The sequence below is a fragment of the Capricornis sumatraensis genome, chromosome 17 (assembly GCF_032405125.1).
Source record: "Capricornis sumatraensis isolate serow.1 chromosome 17, serow.2, whole genome shotgun sequence".
In the NCBI taxonomy this organism is placed as follows: Eukaryota; Metazoa; Chordata; class Mammalia; order Artiodactyla; family Bovidae; genus Capricornis; species Capricornis sumatraensis.
Genome location: NC_091085.1, coordinates 49,066,621 through 49,092,781, shown reverse-complemented (window position 1 = coordinate 49,092,781; position 26,161 = coordinate 49,066,621). Strand labels below are relative to the sequence as shown.

Genomic DNA, 26,161 nt, shown 5'->3' with positions numbered 1-26,161 from the left:
GAGGAGAGCATAAAACAGACTCTGGTTTTGGGGTTAGATGCTTGGGAACAGGGGGTTTCCTGAGGCTTGATCACACCTTTGCGTATGCCAAGCCTCCTTCCTCATGACCTTTGCCGTGGGCGGAGTTCCTCACGCTGGCTCCCAGCAGTAGGCTTCATTTCTGTTTGGGCAACACAGTTGTAACTGACAAGAAAAAACTCATATTTGGGTTCAGCTAAAACAGCAGTGGCCACAGGGCTGGTAAAGGTCAGTTTTCATTCCAATCCCACAGAAAGGCAATGCCAAAGAATGCTCAAACTACCACACAATTGCACTCATCTCACACACTAGTAAAGTAATGCTCAAAATTCTCCAAGCCAGGCTTCAGCAATACATGAACCGTGCACTTCCAGATGTTCAAGCTGGTTTTAGAAAAGGCAGAGGAACCAGAGATCAAATTGCCAACATCCACTGGATCATGGAAAAAGCAAGAGAGTTCCAGAAAAAGTTCTATTTCTGCTTTATTGACTATGCCAAAGCCTTTGACTGTGTGGATCACAATAAACTGTGGAAAATTCTGAAAGAGATGGGAATACCAGAACACCTGACCTGCCTCTTGAGAAACCTGTATGCAGGTCAGGAAGCAACAGTTAGAACTGGACATGGAACAACAAACTGGTTCCAAATAGGAAAAGGAGTATGTCAAGACTGTATATTGTCACCCTGCTTATTTAACTTCTATGCAGAGTACATCATGAGGAACGCTGGGCTGGAATAAGCACAAGCTGGAATCAAGATTGCCAGGAGAAATATCAATCACCTCGGATATGCAGATGACACCACCCTTATGGCAGAAAGTGAAGAGGAACTCAAAAGCCTCTTGATGAAAGTGAAAGAGGAGAGTGAAAAAGTTGGCTTAAAACTCAACATTCAGAAAACGAAGATCATGGCATCTGGTCCCATCACTTCATGGGAAATAGATGGGGAAACAGTGTCAGACTTTTTCTTTTTGGGCTCCAAAATCACTGCAGATGATGATTGCAGCCATGAAACTAAAAGACGCTTACTCCTTGGAAGAAAAGTTATGACCAACCTAGATAGCATATTCAAAAGCAGAGACATTACTTTGCTGACTAAGGTCCGTCTAGTCAAGGCTATGGTTTTTCCTGTGGTCATGTATGGATGTGAGAGTTGGGCTGTGAAGAAAGTTGAGCGCTGAAGAATTGATGCTTTTGAACTGTGGTGTTGGAGAAGACTCTTGAGAGTCCCTTGGACTGCAAGGAGATCCAACCAGTCCATTCTAAAGATCAGCCCTGGGTGTTCTTTGGATTGAATGATGCTAAAGCTGAAACTCCAGTACTTTGGCCACCTCATATGAAAAGTTGACTCATTGGAAAAGACTCTGATTCTGGGAGGGATTGGGGGCAGGAGGAGAAGGGGACAACAGAGGATGAGGTGGTTGGATGGCATCACCGACTTGATGTACATGAGTTTGAGTGAACTCCAGGAGATGGTGATGGACAGGGAGGCCTGGCGTGCTGTGCGATTCGTGGGGTCGCAAAGAGTCAGAGATGACTGAGTGACTGAACTGAACTGAAAAGAGCTTAATTCTGGTTCTTGGAAATTACTTACCTTTGTTGTTTTAAAACAATTTTATTTTATATATTTTCTCCTATATGTAAATTTAAATTTCTTTTCTTAAAACTTGTCTTAGCTTATTATTCTTTTTGCTTTTTGCTTTATTTTTCTCAATATGACATTTTAAAAAGTTTTATTAAATACTGTTCTGTAACACCGTATGACTATCTAAATTTTTCTTATTGCTTTTGTTATTAACTTTCCAATGTTGTTTCATTTATTATAGGATAATATTGACATGCTTGCCCCATTTTTTTTGTCTACTTTGCATCTTAGATACTCGAATCTTAAAATATTTAATCTCTTCTCTTGCTATTCATCTTCAGGGCTTGTGGCCTGTGCTAGGCTAAATAGTTGTCCCCTAAAGAGGACCTTTTCCTAATCTTTGGAACCTGTGAATATGTTATTTTACACAGTGAAAGAGACTTTGCATCTGTGATTAAATTAAAAGTCTTGCAATGCATATTATCCTGATCATCAAGTGGGCCCAGTATAATCACCAGGGTCCTTAGGAGAGGAGACAGGAAGGTAGAGTCAGTAACAGGAGATGTGATGTAACCAGTGCAGGGGAGGTGACCTGAAGAGGATCCAGGTGAAGGGATGCAGACAGCCTTGCCATGCTGGGCAAAGCAAGGGCTCAGACTGGCTGCTCAGACCTCTAGAGGGCACCAGCCTGGACCTCAGCTCAGTGACTCTGATTCTGATGTTCTGAACTCCAGACCTAGAAGGTCAAGATTGGTCTTGCTTTAAGCCACTGACTGTTGGTAATAGTTTTAGCAGCATTCAGGAACTGATACAAATGCTGGTGGACACTAGTTAATAATTTTTTTCTCTCAAATTCTCTTGGAGAATTATCTGATTACATATGACTTTCTCCCAAATGCTGCTAGAGGGCTATCTGATTACATACATTACTGTTTCCATATATGGAAATGCCAAAATAGCTAGTCATTTTTTGTGCAGTGATTATTAAAAGTCTCACTCACTCAAGTTAATTATCAAAAGGACATAACCAGAAAGAGAAGCTATGTTTTTATTAGTTAATATATACTGTATTTCTGTGTCTTTTCCTTGTCAGTTACTTTTTAGTGGATTTACCTCAAAATGGTGGTAAATCCTTTTTATTCTATTTCTTCTAGCTGTTTTGTTCCGAAGCTTTGGTGACTCAACATCATAAGTCATAGTATTATGCAGTTGGCTCTTGAACAACGCGAGTTTGAACTGTATGGGTCCGCTTTTACCGTTTTCACCATAGTACTATCTGTGTATGAGGTATGGCTGTTCGGTTGGCTTAATCCATGGATACAGAGGGCCAACAATAAAGTTACATGTGGATTTTTAGCTGCACAGCGGGTAAGCACTACTAACCCGGTGTTGTGCAAAAGTCACCTGTCTTAGACAATCAGGAAGGATGAGAAACAGCCCAGTTTTATTTTCCCTTCCTGTAATTTGTCACTATCAACTGATATAGAAAATTTGCACCATTACATAAGTGGTGTAAATAATGCTGGACCAATCTCCTAATCTGTTGAAATGTCATGGAAATTACTTCTTCACTACTGTATTTAACAAAATATATTGAGAACTTTCTGTGTATCTGATCTGGCAGATTGCAACGCTTATGGAGGTTATAGTTAAAGTGGCCGCATTGCACCACATAGCAGGTACCCCCAATCAAAATGGAATATTGGCATAGCTCTAGAAAAATTTAGATAGTCATATGGTGTTACAGAACAGTATTTAATAAAACTTTTTAAAATGTCATATTAGTGTAACCTAAGAATTTTTACTGACGTTTGGTTAGCTTGCAGTTCTTGCATGAAATGTCTAACCTCATTAAGGATTAAATTTAAATGCTTTTCAAACCAGGCTTGGTTGAAAAACAAGCTCTGTTGCCAGAACTTTAAATGTAATCCTGCCGGATACCATGAGATTTGATCTTCTTTGTTTCCATGAACACCATTTTTTTATCATAAAGAAAATAAAAGAGTAAAAATTGCATATATCAGTGTTAGGTAAAAATTACAAGTAACCATGCTAGCTATCCTAATGATAACACAAGATATAAAACAGTTCTTAAAACTAAAATATCATTAATGAAACAAACTAGTTTTAATGTCTTCTTGTGAAATTTTTATTGCCTTGAGAAGTAGCTTAATTTGGGTGTTAATTGGTACTGAAAATCTTGGAGAACATCCATTTTCCAGATCATGACTGTTAGTGTGCTATTTGTGATGAACAATGATAGTATTTGTCACCAAGTTCTTTCAAAACAATTAAGTAATTTTCCAGTGATAAAAGAAGTCTTTCCAAAGGGAATTTCTTCATTACAAAATAATATGATAGAGTTGTAAATATAGTGATTGAGTAATTGAAAATGAAAATAAATAGGTTTCCAAATTAGTTATCTTAACATAGAGCATTTGAAATGCCAGTAACTAGCAATTATTTAGAAATGCTCATAAAAAAATGAACGAAAGCATCCTAACTAATAAGCTTTTATCTTCTAATGAATGTGGAGCCAAAGCTATTAATTTAAATTGTAAAAATTTTAAACACCCTTTATATAAACTTGCAACAACTTGTATTCACTATAATAATATGTAGCTACGTAGCTAATAGAAAAGCATCTTGGAAGGACTTTCATAATGAGATAATAAATTGTAATGACCAAGAATAATACAATGAAGTAACTGATTTCCAGTTTTTCAGTGGTGCTCATTCTAAAAAAACTCTGGAGTTCTATTAAGAAATAAAATTTGATACAGGATTATAGTAGAGAGCCCAAACTAATAAGTGTTTTGAGCTTATCCCAGTGCAGCTAGAAGCAAGAATTTCAGTAGATGCTCAAGGCACAGTTTCAAGACTTGTGACCTTAGAAAGGGCTTACTATTTAGTGCAATTGTAGGTCAGTTGGCACAGTACTGAGCAAACCCAATGAATTACAGTATTGGCAGGATTTTTTTTTTTTTTTAGCAAAAAGCCTATTAACCACTATTACCAACATTATAAAAGAATAGCAACATAATGAGTATGTCCCAATAAAACAAAATGCTTGCTTAGCATATAATATAGTCAGGTGAAGTTCATGTACTTTACGTATGTTTTCCCATTTATTCCGTATGAAAACCCTGTACTGTGGGTGTGTTATTTTATCTCCATCTGATAGATAGGAATCTTTGTTCACCTCTTAACCCTCTGCCATCTTCTTTCGTTATATGCCACTCTGCTGTGGGTAGTCACTGAGTTGTGTCTGACACTTTGTGATTCCATAGACTGTAGCCCACCAGGCTCCTCTGTCCTTCCATGAGAGTTTTTGCTGAAATTGTTAGTGGCTTCCTCATTTGCTCAAGGTATTCAGTTTGATTGTATTTGACCTTTGATGGTGTTTGCTCTGTTGACCATCTTAAAGCTTTTGACTCTAGTTTGGTGAAATCACATTCCCAGGGTTTTCTACCTTTTCTCAGACTTCTAGCCAGCCCTTTAAATGCTTTTCTTCCCCAGGGTTAGCTCTGCCCTTGTATCCCTGCTCTAAGTAGTAATACTAGGCAAAACCTTCCTTAGTCCTGATTTTTAGGGGGTAATGTTTTCAAGATTCATTCATGTTGTAACATGTACCCCAATTTCTTTCCTTTTTATGGCAGAGTAATAATCCATGATGTATATGTGTATGCAACACTTGGTTTATCCATTCATCTGTTGATGACACGTGCACTGTTTCACCTTTTCACTATTATAATTAACACTGCTATGAAAAAGGGTGTACAAATATCAGTTGTAGTCTCTTCTTTTAATTTTTAGGGGCACATGCCTAAGAGTGGAATTGCTGGGTCATATGGTACTTTTGTGTTTTGCTTTTTGAGAACAAAGCACAATTTTTAAAAGGTTGAAACAACTGCATTTTGTGAGGACATGTCAGTGATTCATTTAACGCATTGAAAAGGGAACCAGCATCCTGATTTTAGCAGCTACATTGGGAAAGTTGCCTGGGAGCCATGCCTAAATAATGCTGAAAGACTCTTGTCAGTATGTGGCAATGTCTCAATAGTTACTTCATTTTTATCCAGCCCTGTTTCTAGAGGTGATTTGTGGTATCTAATAATAACAAAAATACGATGAAGTAATTGAAATAGTACTAAATGTTCAGCAGCCATACAATAATACTCATATCAGGAAGTGAGCTATGCATTAATTCAATTGGCTATAACAAGGATCCCTAAATCCCCAGGCTGGGAACCAGTACCAGTACTTGTTAGGAAATGGGCCGCACAGCAGAAGGTGAACAGCTGATGGCGGGTGGGGGGCTAGTGAAGCTTTATCTGCCACTCCCCATTGCTCACCTTACACCCGAACCACCCCACTCCCTACCACATTCATGGAAAAATTGTCTTCTAGGAAACCAGTTCCTGATGCCAGAAAGGTTGGGGACTGCTGGGCTCTATGGCTTAGCTTTTAGTTCCCTGAATGCCAGACAAAAAGGAAAACATGATGGTAGGCTTACATTGTATTTCCCAGTAATAGGAAGCATATACAAAGATCTTTTGTAAGGCACTTAAATCAAATATGCCTAGCACACAGTAAATACCTGTATAATGATATTATAGTTTTATATGGCTTAAACAAGTGAAAAATTAAATCATCTTCAAAATTTTCATGTCATGATCACTGACCGAAATAAGATAATGTGGCTTTAATAACAGGCTTATAAAAGATACATCGGCACTGTTATCTGACCCTTAAATATAAGTTTAGGACATGGTATTTTATCATAATACGACAAATGCATATTTGAGATACTGAGGATTAAAGATGCAGTTTTTGATGATTTGATAAGACACAGTAGTTATGTTGTTGTTTAAGTGGCTAAGTTGTGTCTGACTCTTTTGTGACTCCATGGACTATAGCCTGACAGGCTCCTCTGGGATTTTCCATGGGAAATTCCAGTCCATGAGATTTCCCAGGCAAGAATACTGGAGTAGGTTGCCATTTCCTTCTCCAGGGGATCTTCCTGACTCACGAGTCCAACCCATGTCTCCTGACTTGGCAGGCAGATTCTCTACTATCTGAGCCACCAAGAAAACCCTCCACAGCAGTTAGAGGAGGTAATAAAATAGCTTTTAGTGTATATACTTTTGGAATACCAATCATTTTGACGGATTATTCAGTGCAGTTCAGTTGTTCAGTCGTGTCTGACTCTGCAACCCCATGGACAGAAGCAGGCCAGGCTTCCCTGTCCATCACCAATTCCTGGAGCTTACTCAAACTAATGATAATGCTATCCAACCAACTCATCCTCTGTTTTCCCCTTGCCCTGCCTTCAATCTCTCTAAGCATCAGGGTCTTTTCAGATGAGTCATTTCTTCACATCAGGTGGCCAAAGTATTGGAGTTTCAGCTTTAGCATCAGTCCTTCCAAAGAATATTTGGGACTGATTTCATTTAAGATGCACTGGTTGGATCTCCTTGTTGTCCAAGGGATTCTCAAATAGTCTTCTCCAAGAACAGAGTTCAAAAACATCAATTCTTCTGTGCTCAGCTTTCTTTAGGAGAAGGCAATGGCACCTCACTCCAGTACTCTTGCCTGGAAAATCCCATGGACAGAGGCGCCTGGTAGGCTGTGGTCCATGGGGTTGCCAAGGGTCAGACATGACTGAGCGACTTCACTTTCACTTTTCATTTTCATGCATTGGAGAAAGAAATGGCAACCCACTCCAGTGTTCTTGCCTGGAGAATCTCAGGGATGGGAGAGCCTGGTGGGCTTTCATCTATGGGGTCTCATGGAGTCAGACACGACTGAAGTGACTTAGCAGCAGCAGCAGCAGCAGCAGCAGCAGCAGCTTTCTTTATAGTCCAACACTCACATCCATACATGACTACTGGAAAAGCTAGAGCTTTGACTAGATGGACCTTTGTTGGCAAAGTGATGTCTCTGCATTTTAACATGCTGTCTAGGTTGGTTATAACTTTCCTTCCAGGCAGCAAGTGTCTTTTAATTTTATGGCTGCAGCCACCATCTGCAGTGATTTTGGAGCCAAAAAAAAAAAAAAAAGGGTCTGTCACCATTTCCACTATTTATTTCCCCATCTGTTTGCCATGAAGTGATAGGACAGATGCCATGATCTTAGTTTTATGAATGTTGAGCTTTAAGCCAACTTTTTCCAGTCTCCTCTTTCACTATCGTCAAGACACTATTTATTTCCTCTTCGCTTTCTGCCATCCTTATGGGATGGTGTCATCTGTATATCTGAGATTATTTTGGCAGACTTGATTCCAGCTTGTGCTTCATCCAGTACAGCATTTCTCATGATGTACTCTGCATATAAGTTAAATAACTAGGGTGACAATATACAGCCTTGATGTACTCCTTTCCCAGTTTGGAAACAGTCTATTGTTCCATGTCCAGTTCTAACTGTTGCTTCTTGACCTGCATACAGATTTCTCAGGAGACAGGTCCGGTGGTCTCATAGTCCCATTTCTTGAAGAATTTTCCAGTTTGTTGTGAACCACATAGTCAAAGGCTTTGGATGTTCTGGAACTCTCTTGCTTTTCCCATGATCCTGCAGATGTTGGCAGTTTGATCTCTGGTTCTTCTGAAGTTTCTAAATCTAGCTTGAACATCTGGGAGTTCACGGTTCATGTACTGTTGAAGCCTGGCTTGGAGAATTTTGAGCATTACTTTACTAGCGTGTGAGATGAGTACAATTGTGCAGTAGTTAGCATTCTTTGGCATTGCCTTTCTTTGGAATTAGAATGAAAACTGAGCTTTTCCAGTCCTGTGGCCACTGCTGAGTTTTCCAAATTTGCTGGCATATTGAGTACAACACTTTCACAGCATCATCTTTTAGGATTTGAAATAGTTCAACTGGAATTCCATCACCTCCATTAGCTTTGTCCATAGTGATACTTCCTAAGGCCCACTTGACCTCACATTCCAGGATATCTGGCTCTAGGTGAGTGATCACACTATTGTGATTATCTGGGTCTGAAGATCTTTTTTGTATAGTTCTGTGTATTCTTGTCAACTTTTCTTAATATCTTCTGCTTCTGTTAGGTCCATACCATTTCTGCCCTTTATTCAGCCCGTGTTTGCATGAAATGTTCCCTTGGTGTTTCTGATTTTCTTGAAGAGATCTAGTCTTTCCCATTCTATTATTTTCCTCTATTTCTTTTCATTGATCACTGTGGAAGGCTTTCTTATCTCTCTTCGCTATTCTTTGAAATTCTGCATTCAAATGGGTATATCTTTCCTTTTCTCCTTTGCTTTTTGCTTCTCCTCTTTTCACAGGTATTTTGTAAGGCCTCCTCAGACAGCCATTTTCCTTTTTTGCAATTGTTTTTATTGGAGATGGTCTTGCTATTTTTCTTCCATTCCAGTCCATTTTAGTTCGCTGATTCCTAGAATGTTGACGTTCACTCTTACCATCTCCTGTTTGAGCACTTCCAATTTGTCTTTATTCATGGACCTAACTTTCCAGGTTCCTATGCAGTATTGCTGTTTACAGCATCAGACCTTGCTTCCATCACCAGTCACATCCACAACTGGGTGTTGTTTTTGCTTTGGCTCCATCCCTTCATTCTTTCCGGAGTTATTTCTCCACTGATCTCCAGTAGCATATTGGGCACCTACCGACCTGGGCAGTTCATCTTTCAGTATCCTATCTTTTTGCCTTTTCATACTGTTCATGGGGTTCTCAAGGCAGGAATGCTGAAATGGTGTGCCATTCCCTTCTCTAGTGGACCACATTTTTCAGAACTCTCCACCATGACCCGTCCATCTTGGATGGCCCTACACAGCATGGCTCATAGTTTCATTGAGTTAGACAAGGCTGTGGTCCATGTGATTAGACTGGTTAGTTTTCTGAGATTTTGATTTTCATTCTGTCTGCCCTCTGATGGAGAAGGATAGAGGCTTATGGAAGCTTCCTGATGGGAGAGACTGACTGAGGGGGAAACTAGGTCTTGTTCTGATGGGCGGGGCCATGCTCAGTAAATCTTTAACCCAAATTTCTGTTGATGGGTGGAGCTATTTCTCACTTCTAATAGTAATATTAGATCTTATTATTTAATAAAAGATAAGCTATTATCTCTTCCTGTTTAAATATTTACATTTTGATTTGAAAATGATGATCTGTTTCATTTTTATCATATCAAAAGGCTGTGGATAGGTAATATTTTATGAATTTTGAATACTTGAAAATAAGGATGCTTAAGTCAAAGTGGTTTACACCTTGGACATTTTTGTGCATATTCTCAGTTCAGCTTCTAAAATTAAAAAAGACCTGAGCATGATGCCACAATACTGAGTTTGAGTTTATATATTAACAAGCCAATGTGTGTCAGAATGCCATTTCACTGGCAAGTAAATGTATTAAGGTGTTAAATATGTTTCTAGGGTCATATCTTCTTAGAATCTCTGTGTCTTGATATAATTCAACTTTTACAAAATTGTAAAATTAAAACTCTAAAGAGAGGCAAAAAACTGAGGTAAGCAGCTATTTAGTGGATTTCCAAACCTTTTTCTACTATTGTTGAATATAGCATCACATGTACAAATTTTGTACATACTTTTGTACATACTTTCTACTCTTTTGCATAATCCAAATCTTATTTGAATACCTCTCTAATCATTTACTTATATGAGTTATTGGGGATAATTTTTCTTTTCTTTCTCAAATATATATATAATCCAGTGTTATATATAGTTTTATTTTTATTGAAATATAGTTGATTTGTACTGTTAATTTCTGCTGTACAGCAAAGTGATTCAGTTATACATAGGCATAGTCTTTTTTCATATTCTTTTCCATTATGGTTTATCACTAGATATTGAATATAGTTCCCCATGTGCTGTACAGTAGGTCCTTATTGTTTATTCATTCTATATATAATAGTTTGCGTCTGCTAATCCCAAACTCCCACTTCATGCCTCCACCACCACCCTTGTAGTTTTATATACATATAAATTATTTTCGTAATTTGCTGTTGAGTAAAAGACAAGTGAAATATTTTCTCTTGGCTTCTTATTTATTTTTAACTAAAATTTATCCTACTTTGGGGGGAAGAATAATGGTAACATTTAGCAGTCCATACACTTTTATGGCAATACCAACTAATCCCCTGGTATAATTAGTGTTTGTGTTAGGGTAAAGCAATTATTGGTAAAGTACTGTGATGGCGTTTGAACTTGCAAGTGCTAAGAGGATAGCTGTAGAGTCATTAGAAAGACACAAACGATACCCAGGCTATTGTGATCCTAGTTGATGTTAGACGAGCAAGCATGTTTGTGCTGCTAATCTTTGAACCCATTTTATTCTGGTGCTGAACGTGTTCTTAAAAATAGCAGTAAACACACACATGCACGCATATTTTTTTCCAGGATTATAGAGTCAACATCTTCCTGAGGCAAAAATGGAACGATCCCAGGTTGAAGCTCCCTAGTGATTTCCGGGGCTCAGATGCTCTGACCGTGGACCCCACAATGTACAAATGTCTATGGAAACCTGATTTATTTTTTGCAAATGAAAAAAGTGCCAATTTTCATGATGTCACCCAGGAAAACATCCTTCTCTTCATTTTTCGAGATGGAGATGTCCTTGTCAGTATGAGGTACTCTTTTTATGGTTTATATTTGTGGATTTATATTTTTCTTTAAAAATCAATGTGTCACTGAGGCATGTGTTAAATGAGTTCTAAGACCTCTGCTTCTGCTTTCAGGTTATCTATTACTCTTTCCTGCCCTTTGGACTTGACCTTGTTTCCCATGGATACACAGCGTTGCAAGATGCAACTTGAGAGCTGTATGTAAATGAGACCCTAAGTGACTATAGGAATAAAATGCTTAAAATTTCGAGACAATACGTGCTACTAATATCATAGATAACAATGCTGAAACTAATGCTTTTGATTGTAAATAGGCATTAGAATTGGAGAAGGGAAAGGCTACCCACTCCAGTATTCTGGAGAATTCCATGGACTGTATAGTCCAAGGGGTCGCAAAGAGTCAGTCACGACTGAGAGACTTTCACTTCACTTCATTTCAGGCATTAGAATGGTAGCTCAGAAGGTAAAGAATCCACCTACAATGTGGGAGACCTGGGTTTGATCTCTGGGTTTGGAAGATACCCTGGAGAAGGGAACGGCTACTCACTCCTGTTTTCTTTGCCTGGAGAATTCCATGGACAGAGGAGCCTGCCAGGCTACAGTCCATGGAGTCCCAAAGAGTTGTACATGACTGAGTGACTTTCAGATCACTTCAGGCATTAGAATAATTTATGTAGGGAAATTATAAATTTTATATTTTAAATATTTTATATTTTATTAGAATTATGTTTTACTATATAATTTGTACTAAGATAATCTTTTTGCTATTTTGTTTTGGCATTTTATTAGTTTTTTTGAAATTTCAGTTTAGGTGTAGTTGTACAGTTCTAACTTATTCCAATTGCCGTCTTCATCTGAATTAGTAATATAGACAATGTAAAGGAGAAAATGATGTCTGTCCTAATAACTTTTCTAATGTTAAAACTATATTTATCACAGCAAAAAATTTGGAAAACCCTGAAAAAATATTAACTAAATTTTACCAAGCATTCATTTTCTATGGATCTATAAAAAGATTGTTTACAAAATTGGATTTTGTATTTTCTTTGCTTCTGTGATCATGTATTTTTCAGTTTCTGAAAGATATATGTCTTCACCAAAAGGATTAGCTCTAAAATAAGGTAAATTGGTATGAATCTTGTCACGTGAAAATAAAAGTAGGTAATAGAACATGAAAAAATAACACTAGTGTAAGGAGTCTTCAGCCTGAATACCCATATTCTGTGTCTTATTTCTACAGAGAATAACCTTATAAAATGTATTGTATGTACTTGATGATACACTTTACAGTTACTTAGTGGTTATTTGTTGTTGTTGCTATTTATTTTTAATTTACTGAAGCTGGATCCTAAATTTGAGCAATATTTATTGCTTTCTGACTATAATTTGAGATTTTGCAGATGGAAGTGTATGTATGTACTTTGTGTATGTGTTGTATATGTGTGTCTGTGTATCAGTATATATTTGTATAAATTTCAAATGTGTATATATGTTCACTTCTGTTACTGTATACACTAAAGTATGGCTTTTAAAAATACAGGCATGTAAGAGTTGAATGGTAAGCTATTACATACCATAAACCCATGGGCCCTTGCATTATAGCCAGGTTACCTAAGCCCACAGTATGGGCTCCCAGAGGCACTAGTGATGGAGTGATGTCCCTCTGAGGAGCTGTTGTACTGTTTTTCTGAGGCCATGCAACTCCTTTAAGGAAGTTGGTAGTTAATTATTCCAGAAAATCTGTTTTGGTGCTTAAGTTTCTCTAAAAATTTCCAGGTAGCATATGGGCATGGTTTGTCAATGTTTACATTCAGGAAGCTACTATCACTTATTTCTTACTATTTTATGGATGACAGTTCAGAATTCTGACAAAGACAAATGTACTACCATTTTTGACACCTTGGGATTTTAACCATTTGCCATAGGCTGATTACTTTAGTTTGTCATTTCCTTAAGCCAATTATCTGTAACTTTTGTATGAATACTTGCATTAGTGGCCATAGATTTTTACCTCTTTACATTTCTAACAGAAGTTTCATGTAAGAATGGCCTATTGTTTTACCATTTCTATATTTAATATTTGGATGTTTCAATATTGAAAAAGTTAATGCTATATCCCAAGCTAGTCTTTTGTTTATTTTTGTTTATAGTTGGTTACACAACTGATGACTTAAGATTTATCTGGCAGTCGGGGGATCCTGTCCAGTTAGAAAAAATTGCCTTGCCTCAATTTGATATTAAAAAGGAAGATATTGAATATGGTAACTGCACAAAATACTATAAAGGCACTGGTAAGTAATGTCCTTTAAATTAAACAAAATGAAGTCCTGTTCCAAAGATTTATTTCAATACTGTATATGCTAAGGACAGAATAGAGAAAACTAGTTAAAAAGTTCAAAATTTATAGATGGTTCATGCTGATATATTTAAATCTTTCATAAAATTACATTGAGTAAAGTTAAACATTTTTTTTACTCAGTAGATAGTTTTGCTTTTCTTTATGTAATTACAAATAAAAGAGTTTAAAATTTTTATTTTATTTTATATTTTATTTTCCAGGCAGTGATATTCTTAGATGTTGCCAAGAAATTCTGCTTTGGCAAGGGCCAGACATTATGGATGTGAACCTTGTAACCCATTTATAGTCATCTGTTGTCATTAGGGCAGTTTTTTGATGTTAGTTGACTGCATATTCTTGATTTTCAAAAGCATTCGTCTTTATACTCTGCAGGAAATAATTAGCACATGAGGTAATTGGGCATTGGTAGATATTCACTACATAATATTCTCAGCCTAGGTTATGGAACAGCCAATTATGAAATCTCAACAAATTAATCTTATTCATTAAATTACATCAAGCTTTGCAGAAGTGAAAATGCAGTACTCACTGATCAATACTTTCATAATATGATTAGTATTCAAACCTTGTGTCTCCTATGGTAGTTATAGGTTATTGAGGATGTTAGATATTAAATATAGTGCTATTGCCCTTAGCAATGTAAATAAAAAGATGATTGATTTTGATCATCACATTCATATTAATAATCAGTCTAACTTGTAAATTACCATACAGTTCTAAATCTATATCAGGAAGTAAATCAAAGATATTTATGAATAGATGAAATTAAAGTTTAAGATTTTGCAACATTTATGTTGACTTTACAAAAATGAAAATATATAGTGTGATTGTGGAAAATTTACAGAGATCAAATGTTTCCACTAAAATTCTGCCATTGTGACATCATTAAGCAAGGACAAGATATGACTTAAAACATTCCTATCTGACACTAGAATAGAAGCGTGAACAGTTGCATATTTGCATCATTGTAATAAACATGACAGAGGCCAGGTCGGAAATAAAGTTAGTTTAACCATCTGTTATCACTGACCTTCAAATAAATTAACAGATTATATAACATTTATATATAAAGAGTCCCTTCTCTTGTAGAGTTTATGGTATTTTAGGACAAGAAGCAAAATAAGCAAATAAACTACTGAAAGAATTGCCAAGTTTTTTTACTGGAAAAAGGAGCACTCTTAAAAATCTGACCATCAGTGTACTCAATGAAGAAATCATAGATTTCAATGATTGTCGAATATGGACATGATCTTTTTGCTCATTCTGAGCCAGCTCCTGTATTGAACACATAAAATAACTAAAACACACGGCGAATGACTTACTGAATGTCAAGGACAAGTCATTGTCAGCTGTGACCTGGGCACAGTGTTCTTTCTCCTCTCTCTGCTCCTAACTCAAATTATAGAGCCTGACTACAGTTTTTGGGGATTTTTACAAGTCAACTGAAAAAATGAACTTGAAAGCCGAGAGAGGTATTTTGGGAGGATTGTTGTATAGAAACACATTTAGTAGATGGCTTTTTGAGTTCTTGCTATAAGGCATTGTTTTAAGTGCTTTGTAGGAATTCCATAATTTAATCCTCACAGGAATGTTATGAGTTCAGTGAGTGTTATTTTACTTGGAAAATAGTTACCCACATCCAGATTATATGCTTCACATTTTAAAATGAATAATCTCTAAATTGTTTTGAGAAGCTTGAAATATCTTTTATTGAAGTTTTGAACTTCATCTAGAGATGAAAATAAAATTAGTAATTTTATATCGAATTTTATGTAGTATAAATTATGTAAAAGCATTGAAAGCTCTGGTGTTATTCATTTTTTCACCTTTAAGCTCTGCATTTAAAAGTTTTCATTTGGGGATTCAGCAGAAAATTAAGGGTAGACCCCTGCTCTTTTACAGATCCAATGGCAAATGAATGAATGAAATATAATCCCTTTTATTTCGAAGAAGGAACTAGGGTGTGCTGTGGTGGAGAGTATTTGGGGAAATACTCAAGATTTATGATTAGTAAATCTTTCCTAGATTTTTGGGTATGGTATTTTTTGATGTATCATAAATGAGTCAATTATATCTCATTATTTACAGAAAATAACAAAAACTCATGGCTAAGAGAGTAATAATGGAAAGTATATTTCAGTAAACATGCTTTATCAACATTTATATGAATCATTGTATGTATATAAGAAACATTTTAGTGTTTGGACAATACTTAGAAATGTATGTAGAAAAATAGAACATTCAAAATATATGGAATGCTTAACAGTGTAGAATAGTAGATAAGACAGAGGGCAGCATGTACAAAAAGGATGGCCAGTATTTTCTTTAATTTGTATAAAATCATCCAAAAATCATGATTTGGCTTTACCTTTATTAAAAATTGCTGTTTTGTAATTATAGAAATTACACAGGTGGAGAAAAATACAGGTATGCAAGTATAATTCCAACTTCAATTTCTATACTTACATTGGAAGCCTGAGTGAATAATAATCAAATAAAGCCTCATTGGAAATAGTAAATTGAATTCGCCAATGAACATTTATATCAATTAGCTGCCCACCTGCCTCTAATAAATTTAACAGTACCACGAAAACATCAAAAAAGATCAAGAAATGTTTCTGATAAAAGCTTATGGAGCAGTTCACTCAAACTCACGTCCATCGAGTCAGTGATGCCATCCAGGCTTGTCATCCTCTGTTGTCCCCTTTTCCTCCTGCCTCCAACGCCTCCCAGCATCAGAGACTATTCCAATAAGTCAACTTTTCACATGAGGTGGCCAAAGTACTGGAGTTTCAGCTTTAGCATCATTCAATCCAAAGAACACCCAGGGCTGATCTTTAGAAAGGACTAGTTGGATCTCCTTGCAGTCCAAGGGACTCTCAAGAGTCTTCTCCAACACCACAGTTCAAAAGCATCAATTCTTCGGTGCTCAGCTTTCTTCACAGTCCAACTCTCACATTCATACATGACCACAGGAAAAACCATAGCCTTGACTAGACGGACCTTTGTTGGCAAAGTAATGTCTCTGCTTTTCAATATGCTGTATAGGTTGGTCATAACTTTTCTTCCAAGGAGTAAGCGTCTTTTAATTTCATGGCTGCAGTCATCATCTGCAGTGATTTTGGAGCTCCCCAAAATAAAGTCTGACACTGTTTCCACTGTTTCCCCATCTATTTCCCATGAAGTGATGGGACCAGATGCCATGATCTTCGTTTTCTGAATGTTGAGCTTTAATCGAACTTTTTCACTCTCCTCTTTCACTTTCATCAAGAGGCTTTTTAGTTCCTCTTCACTTTCTGCCATAAGGGTGGTGTCATCTGCATATCTGAGGTGATTGATATTTCTCCCGGCAATCTTGATTCCAGCTTGTGTTTCTTCCAGCCCAGCATTTCTCATGATGTTCTCTGCATATAAGTTAAATAAGCAGGGTGACAATATACAGCCTTGACATACTCCTTTTCCTATTTGGAACCAGGCTCCTAAAGATACATAATAAACACATATGTGTCCTTCCCTACTTCATAGGCACTAGGTGGATGTGAAATTACCTTGGAAAAGTGATGCTCTTACAAAGCAAGGTACTTCAGAACCACTCATAGAAAAACACTGTGGGCCTTCTTGATCACAGCAAATAGACTTGTAAAAGATGACCTTTTGGAAGTTTTGGACATGATTGTTAGTTGGAAGCTTTTGTTCTTATTTGTCCAGGAAAGAGGTTGAAATAAGAGATGGGCATTGAAAAAGGAGAGGAAGTTTCCATCGGTTTGCCTTTCATGTCTTTTTAGAACCTGTGCACGATTTTCACAAATTGCTTAGTTTTAATGAAATTAAAGGGAATGGCAACCCACTCCAGTATTTTTGCCTGGATGATTGCATGGACAGAGGAGCTTGGCAGGCTACAGTCCATGGGGTCGCAAAGAGTTGAACACACTGAGCAGCCAACACTTTCACTTTCAGTGAAATTAAAATTTAAAAAAGACAAACACTGTGCATTGCTTTTTTTGATATAATATGGAAACATTTGGCATAATTAGAATTTACTTCAGTTCAAATCAGCTCTTTATATTTGTTATGTATTAGCCCTAATATCTTTCTAATCTCTCCAAGGTATCAATCATTATAATTCACATTAGGAAAAGGATAGATTTCTAATCTAAGCTATTTGATAAAAGGATAAGAATAGCCATTATTTTATTCAACAGTTTTTAAGATGTGGATTGTGTGCCATTACTAATCTAGATACTACTAACGAATAAAAATGACATGACAACTATTCTAGCATCTGAAGTATATGTCTTCTTCCCAACTAGCAAAAAGAGATAAATGCAACTTTTTAAACTAAGGAATAGTAAAAAGTAATATTGCCTTTTGCCCCATAATTATTTTATTTATTCTCTGTTCATTCATTTGTTTTTGACATTTGAAAATAATTTTGTACAGTTTAAGCTAAGCACAGCTGAGAATATTTTAACTTTTTGAAGTTCATAGATAACCTTCCTTTTGTTGAATAGGAAATGACATTTTTATCTAAAGTAAGCATTAAAAGAAATCATCTCAGACATCTGGAAATGTCTCTTCTATGCCAGTGCTGCGAGAATATTTGTGTCACTTATTTTCTTTCTCCAGTCAGCAAAGGTTGTTATGAGGCTGGCCATAATTTGTGATTAATTTGGGAGACTAGTTGATATCATGGTAGCTCTAGAATGATGTTGTAAAGTGGTATCTGCTTTAGTCTATGTCTGTGAAAGTGAAATCCTTTCCCTCAATTAGGGAACATTCCAGGTCCTGGAGTGGAGCCAGGGGAGGCTGGGGAGAGATATCAGATGTCTGCTGTCTGTCACCTTTCATCTCCATGGACTGGGGACATTCATTTCTTATCCTTGCTAATGTTTACCTCTAACACTGTCTTCAGGGTTAAGGTATAAATATGCATATGAGCAAAGGAAAGATGTAAGCATCTGAATGCAGAGTTCCAAAGAAGTGCAAGAAGAGATAAGAAAGCCTTCTTCAGCGATCAATGCAAATAGAGGAAAACAACAGAATGGGAAAGACTAGAGATCTCTTTAAGAAAATTAGAGATACCAAGGGAACATTTCATGCAAAGATGGGCTCGATAAAGGACAGAAATGGTCTGGACCTAACAGAAGCAGAAGATATTAAGAAGAGGTGGCAAGAATACACAGAAGAACTGTACAAAAAAAGATCTTCATGATCCAGATAATCATGATGATGTGATCACTAATCTAGAGCCAGACATCCTGGAATGTGAAGTCAAGTGGGCCTTAGAAATCATCACTACGAACAAAGCTAGTGGAGGTGATGGAATTCCAGTGGAGCTGTTTCAAATCCTGAAAGATGATGCTGTGAAAGTGCTGCACTCAATATGCCAGCAAATTTGGAAGACTCAGCAGTGGCCACAGGACTGGAAAATGTCAGTTTTCATTCCAGTTCCAAAGAAAAGCAATGCCAAAGAATGCTCAAACTACCGCACAATTGCACTCATCTCACATGCTAGTAAAGTAATGCTCAAAATTCTCCAAGCCAGGCTTCAGCAGTACATGAACCATGAACTCCCTGATGTTCAACCTGGTTTTAGAAAAGGCAGAGGAACCAGAGATCAAATTGCCAACATCCGCTGGATCATGGAGAAAGCAAGAGAGTTCCAGAAAAACATCTATTTCTGCTTTATTGACTATGCCAAAGCCTTTGACTGTGTGGATCACAATAAACTGTGGACAATTCTGAAAGAGGTGGGAATACCAGACCACCTGACCAGCCTCTTGAGAAACCTATATGCAGGTCAGGAAGCAACAGTTAGAACTAGACATGGACCAACAGAGTGGTTCCAAATAGGAAAAGGAGTACGTCAAGGCTGTATATTGTCACCCTGCTTATTTAACTTCTATGCAGAGTACATCATGAGAAATGCTGGGCTGGAAGAAACACAAGCTGGAATCAAGATTGCCGGGAGAAATATCAATCACCTCAGATATGCAGATGACACCACCCTTATGGCAGAAAGTGAAGAGGAGCTAAAAAGCCTCTTGATGAAAGTGAAAGGGGAGAGCAAAAAAGTTGGCTTAAAGCTCAACATTCAGAAAACGAAGATCATGACATCTGGTCCCATCACTTCATGGGAAATAGATGGGGAAACAATGGAAACAGGGTCAGACTTTATTTTGGGGGGCTCCAAAATCACTGCAGATGGTGACTGCAGCCATGAAATTAAAAGACGCTTACTCCTTGGAAGAAAAGTTATGACCAACCTAAATAGTATATTCAAAAGCAGAGACATTACTTTGCCGACTAAGGTCCGTCTAGTCAAGGCTATGGTCATGTATGAATGTGAGTGCTGGACTGTGAAGAAGGCTGAGCACCGAAGAATTGATGCTTTTGAACTGTGGTGTTGGAGAAGACTCTTGAGAGTCCCTTGGACTGCAAGGAGATCCAACCAGTCCATTCTGAAGGAGATCCACCCTGGGATTTCTTTGGAAGGAATAATGCTAAAGCTGAAACTCCAGTACTTTGGCCACCTCATGCAAAGAGTTGGCTCATTGGAAAAGACTCTGATGCTGGGAGGGATTGGGGGCAGGAGGAGAAGGGGACGACAGAGGATGAGATGGCTGGATGGCATCATGGACTCTATGGACGTGAGTCCTAGTGAACTCCGGGAGATGGTGATGGACAGGGAGCCCTGGCGTGCTGCGATTCATGGGGTTGCAAAGATTTGGACATGACTGAGCGACTGAACTGAACTGATGCATATGAGCTACTATAGTTGGCCAGTCCTCCCAGATAAGAAGTGGTTCACAGGGCTGAAAGTTACGTTGACAATGCATAATCCAGGAGTGTTTCTTTGTAGACTTGCGCTGCTTTGATTTGCTAATCCCAGTGGCTCTCAGAGTACCCAAGGATAATAAAAAGTTTAAGTCATTGAAAAATCTCTGAACAAAGACTTAAAATTTGAGACTGGTATCACAGAGCAGCATGGATGTCTGCTTCTCAATCTCACAATGGAGTTGCGAAAGATTGGGTGAAACAGGTCCCATAATTCCATCCTCTTAGATCACATAAGTGATGTATATCTACAGAAAAAAATACTCCATTTTTGGTGGAGGTCACTTTGTGAAATTGCCTCAAGCAGAAATGACTCCTAAATTATGTGCACACTCATTTTGCAGTCGGATGTGTCAGGAACCTCACTCCTATCTGCCTCTGTGTCTGGCAGGGTACTACACGTGCGTGGAAGTCATCTTCACCCTGAGGAGGCAGGTGGGCTTCTACATGATGGGCGTCTATGCTCCGACCCTGCTCATCGTGGTTCTTTCCTGGCTTTCCTTCTGGATCAACCCCGATGCAAGTGCTGCCAGAGTGCCCCTGGGTAAAGTGTCTCTCTCGGGGGGTCAGGAGCGTGCTTGCATCTTTATAGAAGTGACTGCATAACTTTGAATTCATACTAAATCATTTAGAAACAATGAGTCTTGGAATGGTTTGTAACTTCCTCAGAATTTCTCCAATCCTTGACATTGAACTAGATTTTCACTCTGTTTATGCATTCCATAATTAAACCAAGTTTTCTATTTTTGTGTCCTTGGGGTATTTTAAGCAGTTAATCCATCCTAAATTGATGCTCATGAAATAATTATTAATAAGTGATTTTCATGGATAATGGAAGCCTAAAATCCCCAGTAGTGCCAAGCTTGAAAATGAATGACTATTTGGGTCGAAATCTTTCTAAATCATTTTATATACTATCTCATACTTTTCATCAGGAAATGTGTAATAACATTTATCATTTTAAAAATGACTTGGCATCATTTTCCTGAACACTAAGTATTGTGTGGGTACCATCAGGAGAGCTAGAGAAAATAGAATCTGGTGATCCTATAGATATATATCAAGCCTGTTTATTATTTTTAATGTTCTGTGACATAGAAACACCAATTGCCAGAGTTGGAAATTATATCTGTATTAAGGCTTAAATAGTCTCTGGTTGGGAAAATAATTGAGAGTCTTTATTCTGGGTAAAGTGAATAAACTTCAAAGTAAGAGCATCGTAACAACACATTTTGATTGCGTGGAGAGTTTTAAAATTTTTCGCTCATGTGTATGTGTGTGTGTTTTCTGAACATCACATGGAACTTATATAGGTAAGTCTATGAAATATCTGACCTCTCAGCAACCTGATTAGTTTCAGCATTTTTTTTTCTATCATCAAAAAGGTCTTGTGCAAGCCTTCCTCCTGACTTACTGGAAGAATTAAATGAAATACAGATATTAAAGAATAAGAAATCAGGAAAGAGCCAATGAAAATGACAATTTTATCCAGATAAGAAATTTGGTGATTTTTCTCTAATAAAAACCACAGAGACCAGATCTATATCTTAATAAGCAAAAAAAGTGAGAAATTTCATCCTAAGAGTTGTGTATCTCTAATGAAGACAATACAATTGATAGATTAATCCTGTAGGAAAGTAGAATTAACTTTGTAGATATTGTACTGGAACTAAAACACCTCAAAACTTGATTTAAAGTCTTGTGCTTGTCAAAAATATCATGCTTTTCCCTTAAATTGCTAAGAGTTATCTTACTCTCATGCAGTGATATAAATGGAAATATCAGCCTTCCAAGGATGCTGTGGAGACATCCCAATCTCTGACTTCTTTTTGGAGGAAACTCTCTGTAAACCCTCATCTCTTGTAGGACTTTTGATTATAAAATTCTTGAGCTATCACTTAGCATCCAGCAGACCCACTATTCAGAAAGAAGTTAATGGTTAAATATCAATCTCTAGAATCAAACCAGGCCTGAATTCCAGCTCTGTGCCTACCAGTTGTAACAACTAGCCATCAGATCCAGCCTCTATGAACATACTCTTGGACATCAACAGGGATGGAAAAGTACTGCAGGGACTTTTGGAAGTTTGGGGAAAAAAGTGAGTGTTAAGCCCATCTATGAGTTCATAATGTGCCTCATTTACATATTACTTCGCAAAGCACTTAGACACATTCTGGTTTATTCAGAAGATACCTATGGAGTACTGACTATGGGCTAGGTACTATGCAAAATGATGGGGATGTGGTTAAAGAGTAAGTAGTGAATAAATAGTTTATAAAATAGATTTTAAAAAGCACAACTCAGCCTCAGTTAATTTATGCTCTCTTGGGAAGAAAGAGACACCAAATAAGTACAACATATAATATGTAAGATGGAGACACAGAATGGAAAGTTGAGGGCAGCAGCCTGCTTGTGGAGAGTTGCCTCAATGCGAAAGTGATGTTGAGAAGAGCAGGAAGGAGGGGAGTGAGTGGACCACTGTGGATTTCTAAGAAGGGAGTGTGACTGGTTAGTGATCAGGGCAGCATCCTTGAGGCAGAAGCCTCCCTAGGACACTAAGGAGCCCAGTGAGAGAAGGGGGAATCAGTAGATGAGATCAGAAAATTAACAGTGGTGAGAGATGGGCTATGGAACACTTGATGAGGAATTCTGGTGACTTTGGCTTTTATTCAGAGTGAAATGTGAAGGCCCTGAGGGCTTTTGAGTATGGTCTGACTGAAACTGTTACTGTTTCTCTTTACTCCTTTGTTTAGAATAGGCTGAAAGGCAGCAAGGGGCAAAAATAGAAGCAAGGACAGCAGGTAGGAAGCCTGAAATAATCTCTGCTGTGAGCCAGGAAGTGTTAGTGGAGGTATTTATGAATATTCGTTGATGGATGTGGTAGAGAGAGATTTGTAGATGTGTTGCATGTGGGATTAAGAAAGTAGAATAAACTTAAGAGATGAAATTGCCATTAACAGAGGTGAGTAAAGCTTCAGGGAGAGTAGTTTTGAGAATGTGGGGAGGTTCTGGATGCACTGACTTTGAGATATCTGTTAGGTGGAGATAGCAGGTAGGCAGTAGGCTGTACAAGTCTAGGGTGTCTTGGAGAAACCAAAATTGGAGATATGAATGAGATTTCTCAGGATTTAGGTGGTATTTAGAGGGATGAGTGGAATGGAGGTAGCGGAGTCTCAGGGCTAAATCCTTGAGATTGAGAAGATGAGGAACAAGCCATGTGATGTGGTTTCCTAGAATCCTGCCAAGTGGATAATTATGTGTTTTCAGGGAAGGAGAGTGACCAGTCCGTGCCTGTAGGTCAAGGCCAGGGCTAAAGATTGCCCTTGGCTTTAGCAGCCTGGGGAGTTGCTGGCATGCAGGACAAAGAGTGTCCATGGAGTGAGAAGGAGAAAGCCTGGTGGGAGTGACTTCAGGAGAGCATAGGAGGGGCACCTGGCGATGGGCAGTGTGAACAACTCGTTGGACACTGTTAGGTGCCAAAAGTAAAAGAAGATGGGTAAATGGTAGGGGTGGGAATGGGAGTCAAGAAGGTTTCTTGGTATTGTTTTTTTTTAAGGCAGACTATCAGTGCATGGTTATTTTTTGGTGGAAAATAATCAGTAGGAAAGGAAAAACTTAGCAATGGAAGAAATGCAGCAGGAGTGAGGGAGGATGAGTGGTGGGGAAGGGAGAGACTGGCCTTTGTTAGATCAAAGTCAGTTTTTCCCTGGGGTCGGCAAACTCTTTCTGTAACAGACTGGAGAGTAAACATTTTAGGTTTCTGTTGAGACCCCCCAAATCTTCTGTGACAGTGCTAAAGCAGCCTTAGACAATACATAGCTGAAGAAATGAGGATGTATCCCAGTAAAACTTGATTTCTAGAAATAAGTGGTGAGTTACATTTGCCCTGTGCACTGAGATGACTGACCCTGGTCTGTAGGATCAGGAGAGAGGGCAGAGCAAGTGGGCACAGAGAACGTGGACAAATGTGGTCTTGGGGCCTGTCATTGAGTTTGATTTCTTAATAAAGTAGTAAGAAAAATCATGAGTTGCAGGTGTGGTATGAGAGAGTGTTGTGGGTTTGAAGGGAGAGAGAAAGTAGTAAAGGAACAGAGGAAATACACCCTGACTACCTGGTAGGATCCTGGACTTCTTGAGGTCAATGATCATAAATTTAAACTGGGATCAGTCAATATGTTGGCAGTGTATGTCATAGCTGGGCTTCCCTGGTGACTCAGACGATAAAGAATCCACCTGCAATGCAGGAGACCTGGGTTCGATCCCTGGGTCAGGAAGATCCCCTGGAGAAGGAAATGGCTACCCACTCCAGTATTCTTGCCTGGAAAATCCTATGGATAGAGGAGCTGGCGGGCTGCAGTCCATGGAGTCGTGTCACAAAGAGTCAGACAGGACTAAGCTAAGTGCACATGTCACGGCTACAGTCTGGTAATCGTGCAGTTAACTTCTCCACCTGGTGGAGGTTTCAACATCTCCATGACGGCTCACAAAATATGACTCAGAATATTATCTCTAGCTTCTGAGAAGGAACTAAAGATTCTTGTGCATGCATGCACACATGCTTAGTCATGTCTGACTCTTTGTGACCACATGGACTGTAGCCCACCAGGCTCCTCTGTTTACGGGATTTTTCCAGCAAAAGTACTGGAACGGGTTACCATTTCCTCCTCCAGGGGATCTCCCCAACTCAGGGATAGAACCTGAATCTCCTGAGTCTCTTGTATTGCAGGAGGTTTCTTTACCACTGAGCCACTAGGGAAGCCAAAGGTTTTTGACTATGCTTAACGACTAAACTGTTATTATTTGGTGTCCTTTGTTTTCTTTTGTTTCTGCATTTTCTCACTTCTCTGATTAAACTCATTCCTTGGCTTAAGTTTTTCCACAGACAGAAGGCAGACAGAAGACATGAGGGACAAAGACCATAGGGTCCTGCTCCACTTCAACAGTAGGCTTTCCTGTTAAACAGTTGTTGGAGATTTGGGTTGTTTCCAGTTTTGGAGTATTACAAATGATGCTAGGAATAATTATGTGCAAGCCTCTGTGTGGGCATATGTTTTCATTACTTTTGGATAAACACCTAGAAATGAGATTTCTTCATTTTATGGGGAAAGTATGTCTGACTTTTCTAAAATAGTGTTTATCAATGTAATGATACCCTTTTGCTTGTTTTATATACTCCTCTGTCACATGCTCCCCGAACACTTAACTTTTGTGTCTTCTTGTGGTGCCTCTAGCACAATGTTGAATAGAATTGTGAGAGATGTTTATTCCTGACCCTGGGTAGCAATAGTTGAAGCATTCACTGTTGCATATAATACCGGCTCTCTATTCCGACTTGCAAAGAGTCAGACACAACTGAGCGACTGAACTGAACTGAACTGATCATGACTGTTAAATTTTGCCAGTTGCTTTCTCTGTGTATGTGTAAATGTTTATGTTGTTTCCCTTTATTTGATGAATTTTACCAATTGATTCCTAGATGATAGATGAGTTGGAAAAAATTATTAGCACAAACATGTTCATAATATGGATTTTTCCTTTTAATGTCTAGCTGTAGCAATATGTTCATTCCTATATATTTCTGATATTGTTAACTGGTGAGTTTTTTGTTGTTTTTTTTTTAACCGCTCTAGCTAAAGTCTTATTCCATTTTCTTGGTATTTTCAAAACATCAGCTTTGATTTCATTCATTTTTTCTATTTATTTTTCTTTTTCATTGATTTTAGCTCTTTATTCTTTCTTTTCACTTAGT

At 38.0% G+C, this 26,161-nt stretch overlaps 1 protein-coding gene across 1 annotated transcript in view; it reads left to right on the top strand.

The window, feature by feature from the left end:
• Positions 1–26,161, top strand: part of GLRB (glycine receptor beta) — a 91,454-nt gene that overhangs the window by 48,228 nt on the left and 17,065 nt on the right. The window contains exons 4-7 of the mRNA XM_068989956.1: positions 10,993–11,222; positions 11,331–11,413; positions 13,367–13,507; positions 20,804–20,956. Of these exons, the coding sequence (XP_068846057.1) occupies positions 10,993–11,222; positions 11,331–11,413; positions 13,367–13,507; positions 20,804–20,956 (607 nt within the window). The remainder of the gene's footprint in view (positions 1–10,992; positions 11,223–11,330; positions 11,414–13,366; positions 13,508–20,803; positions 20,957–26,161) is intronic.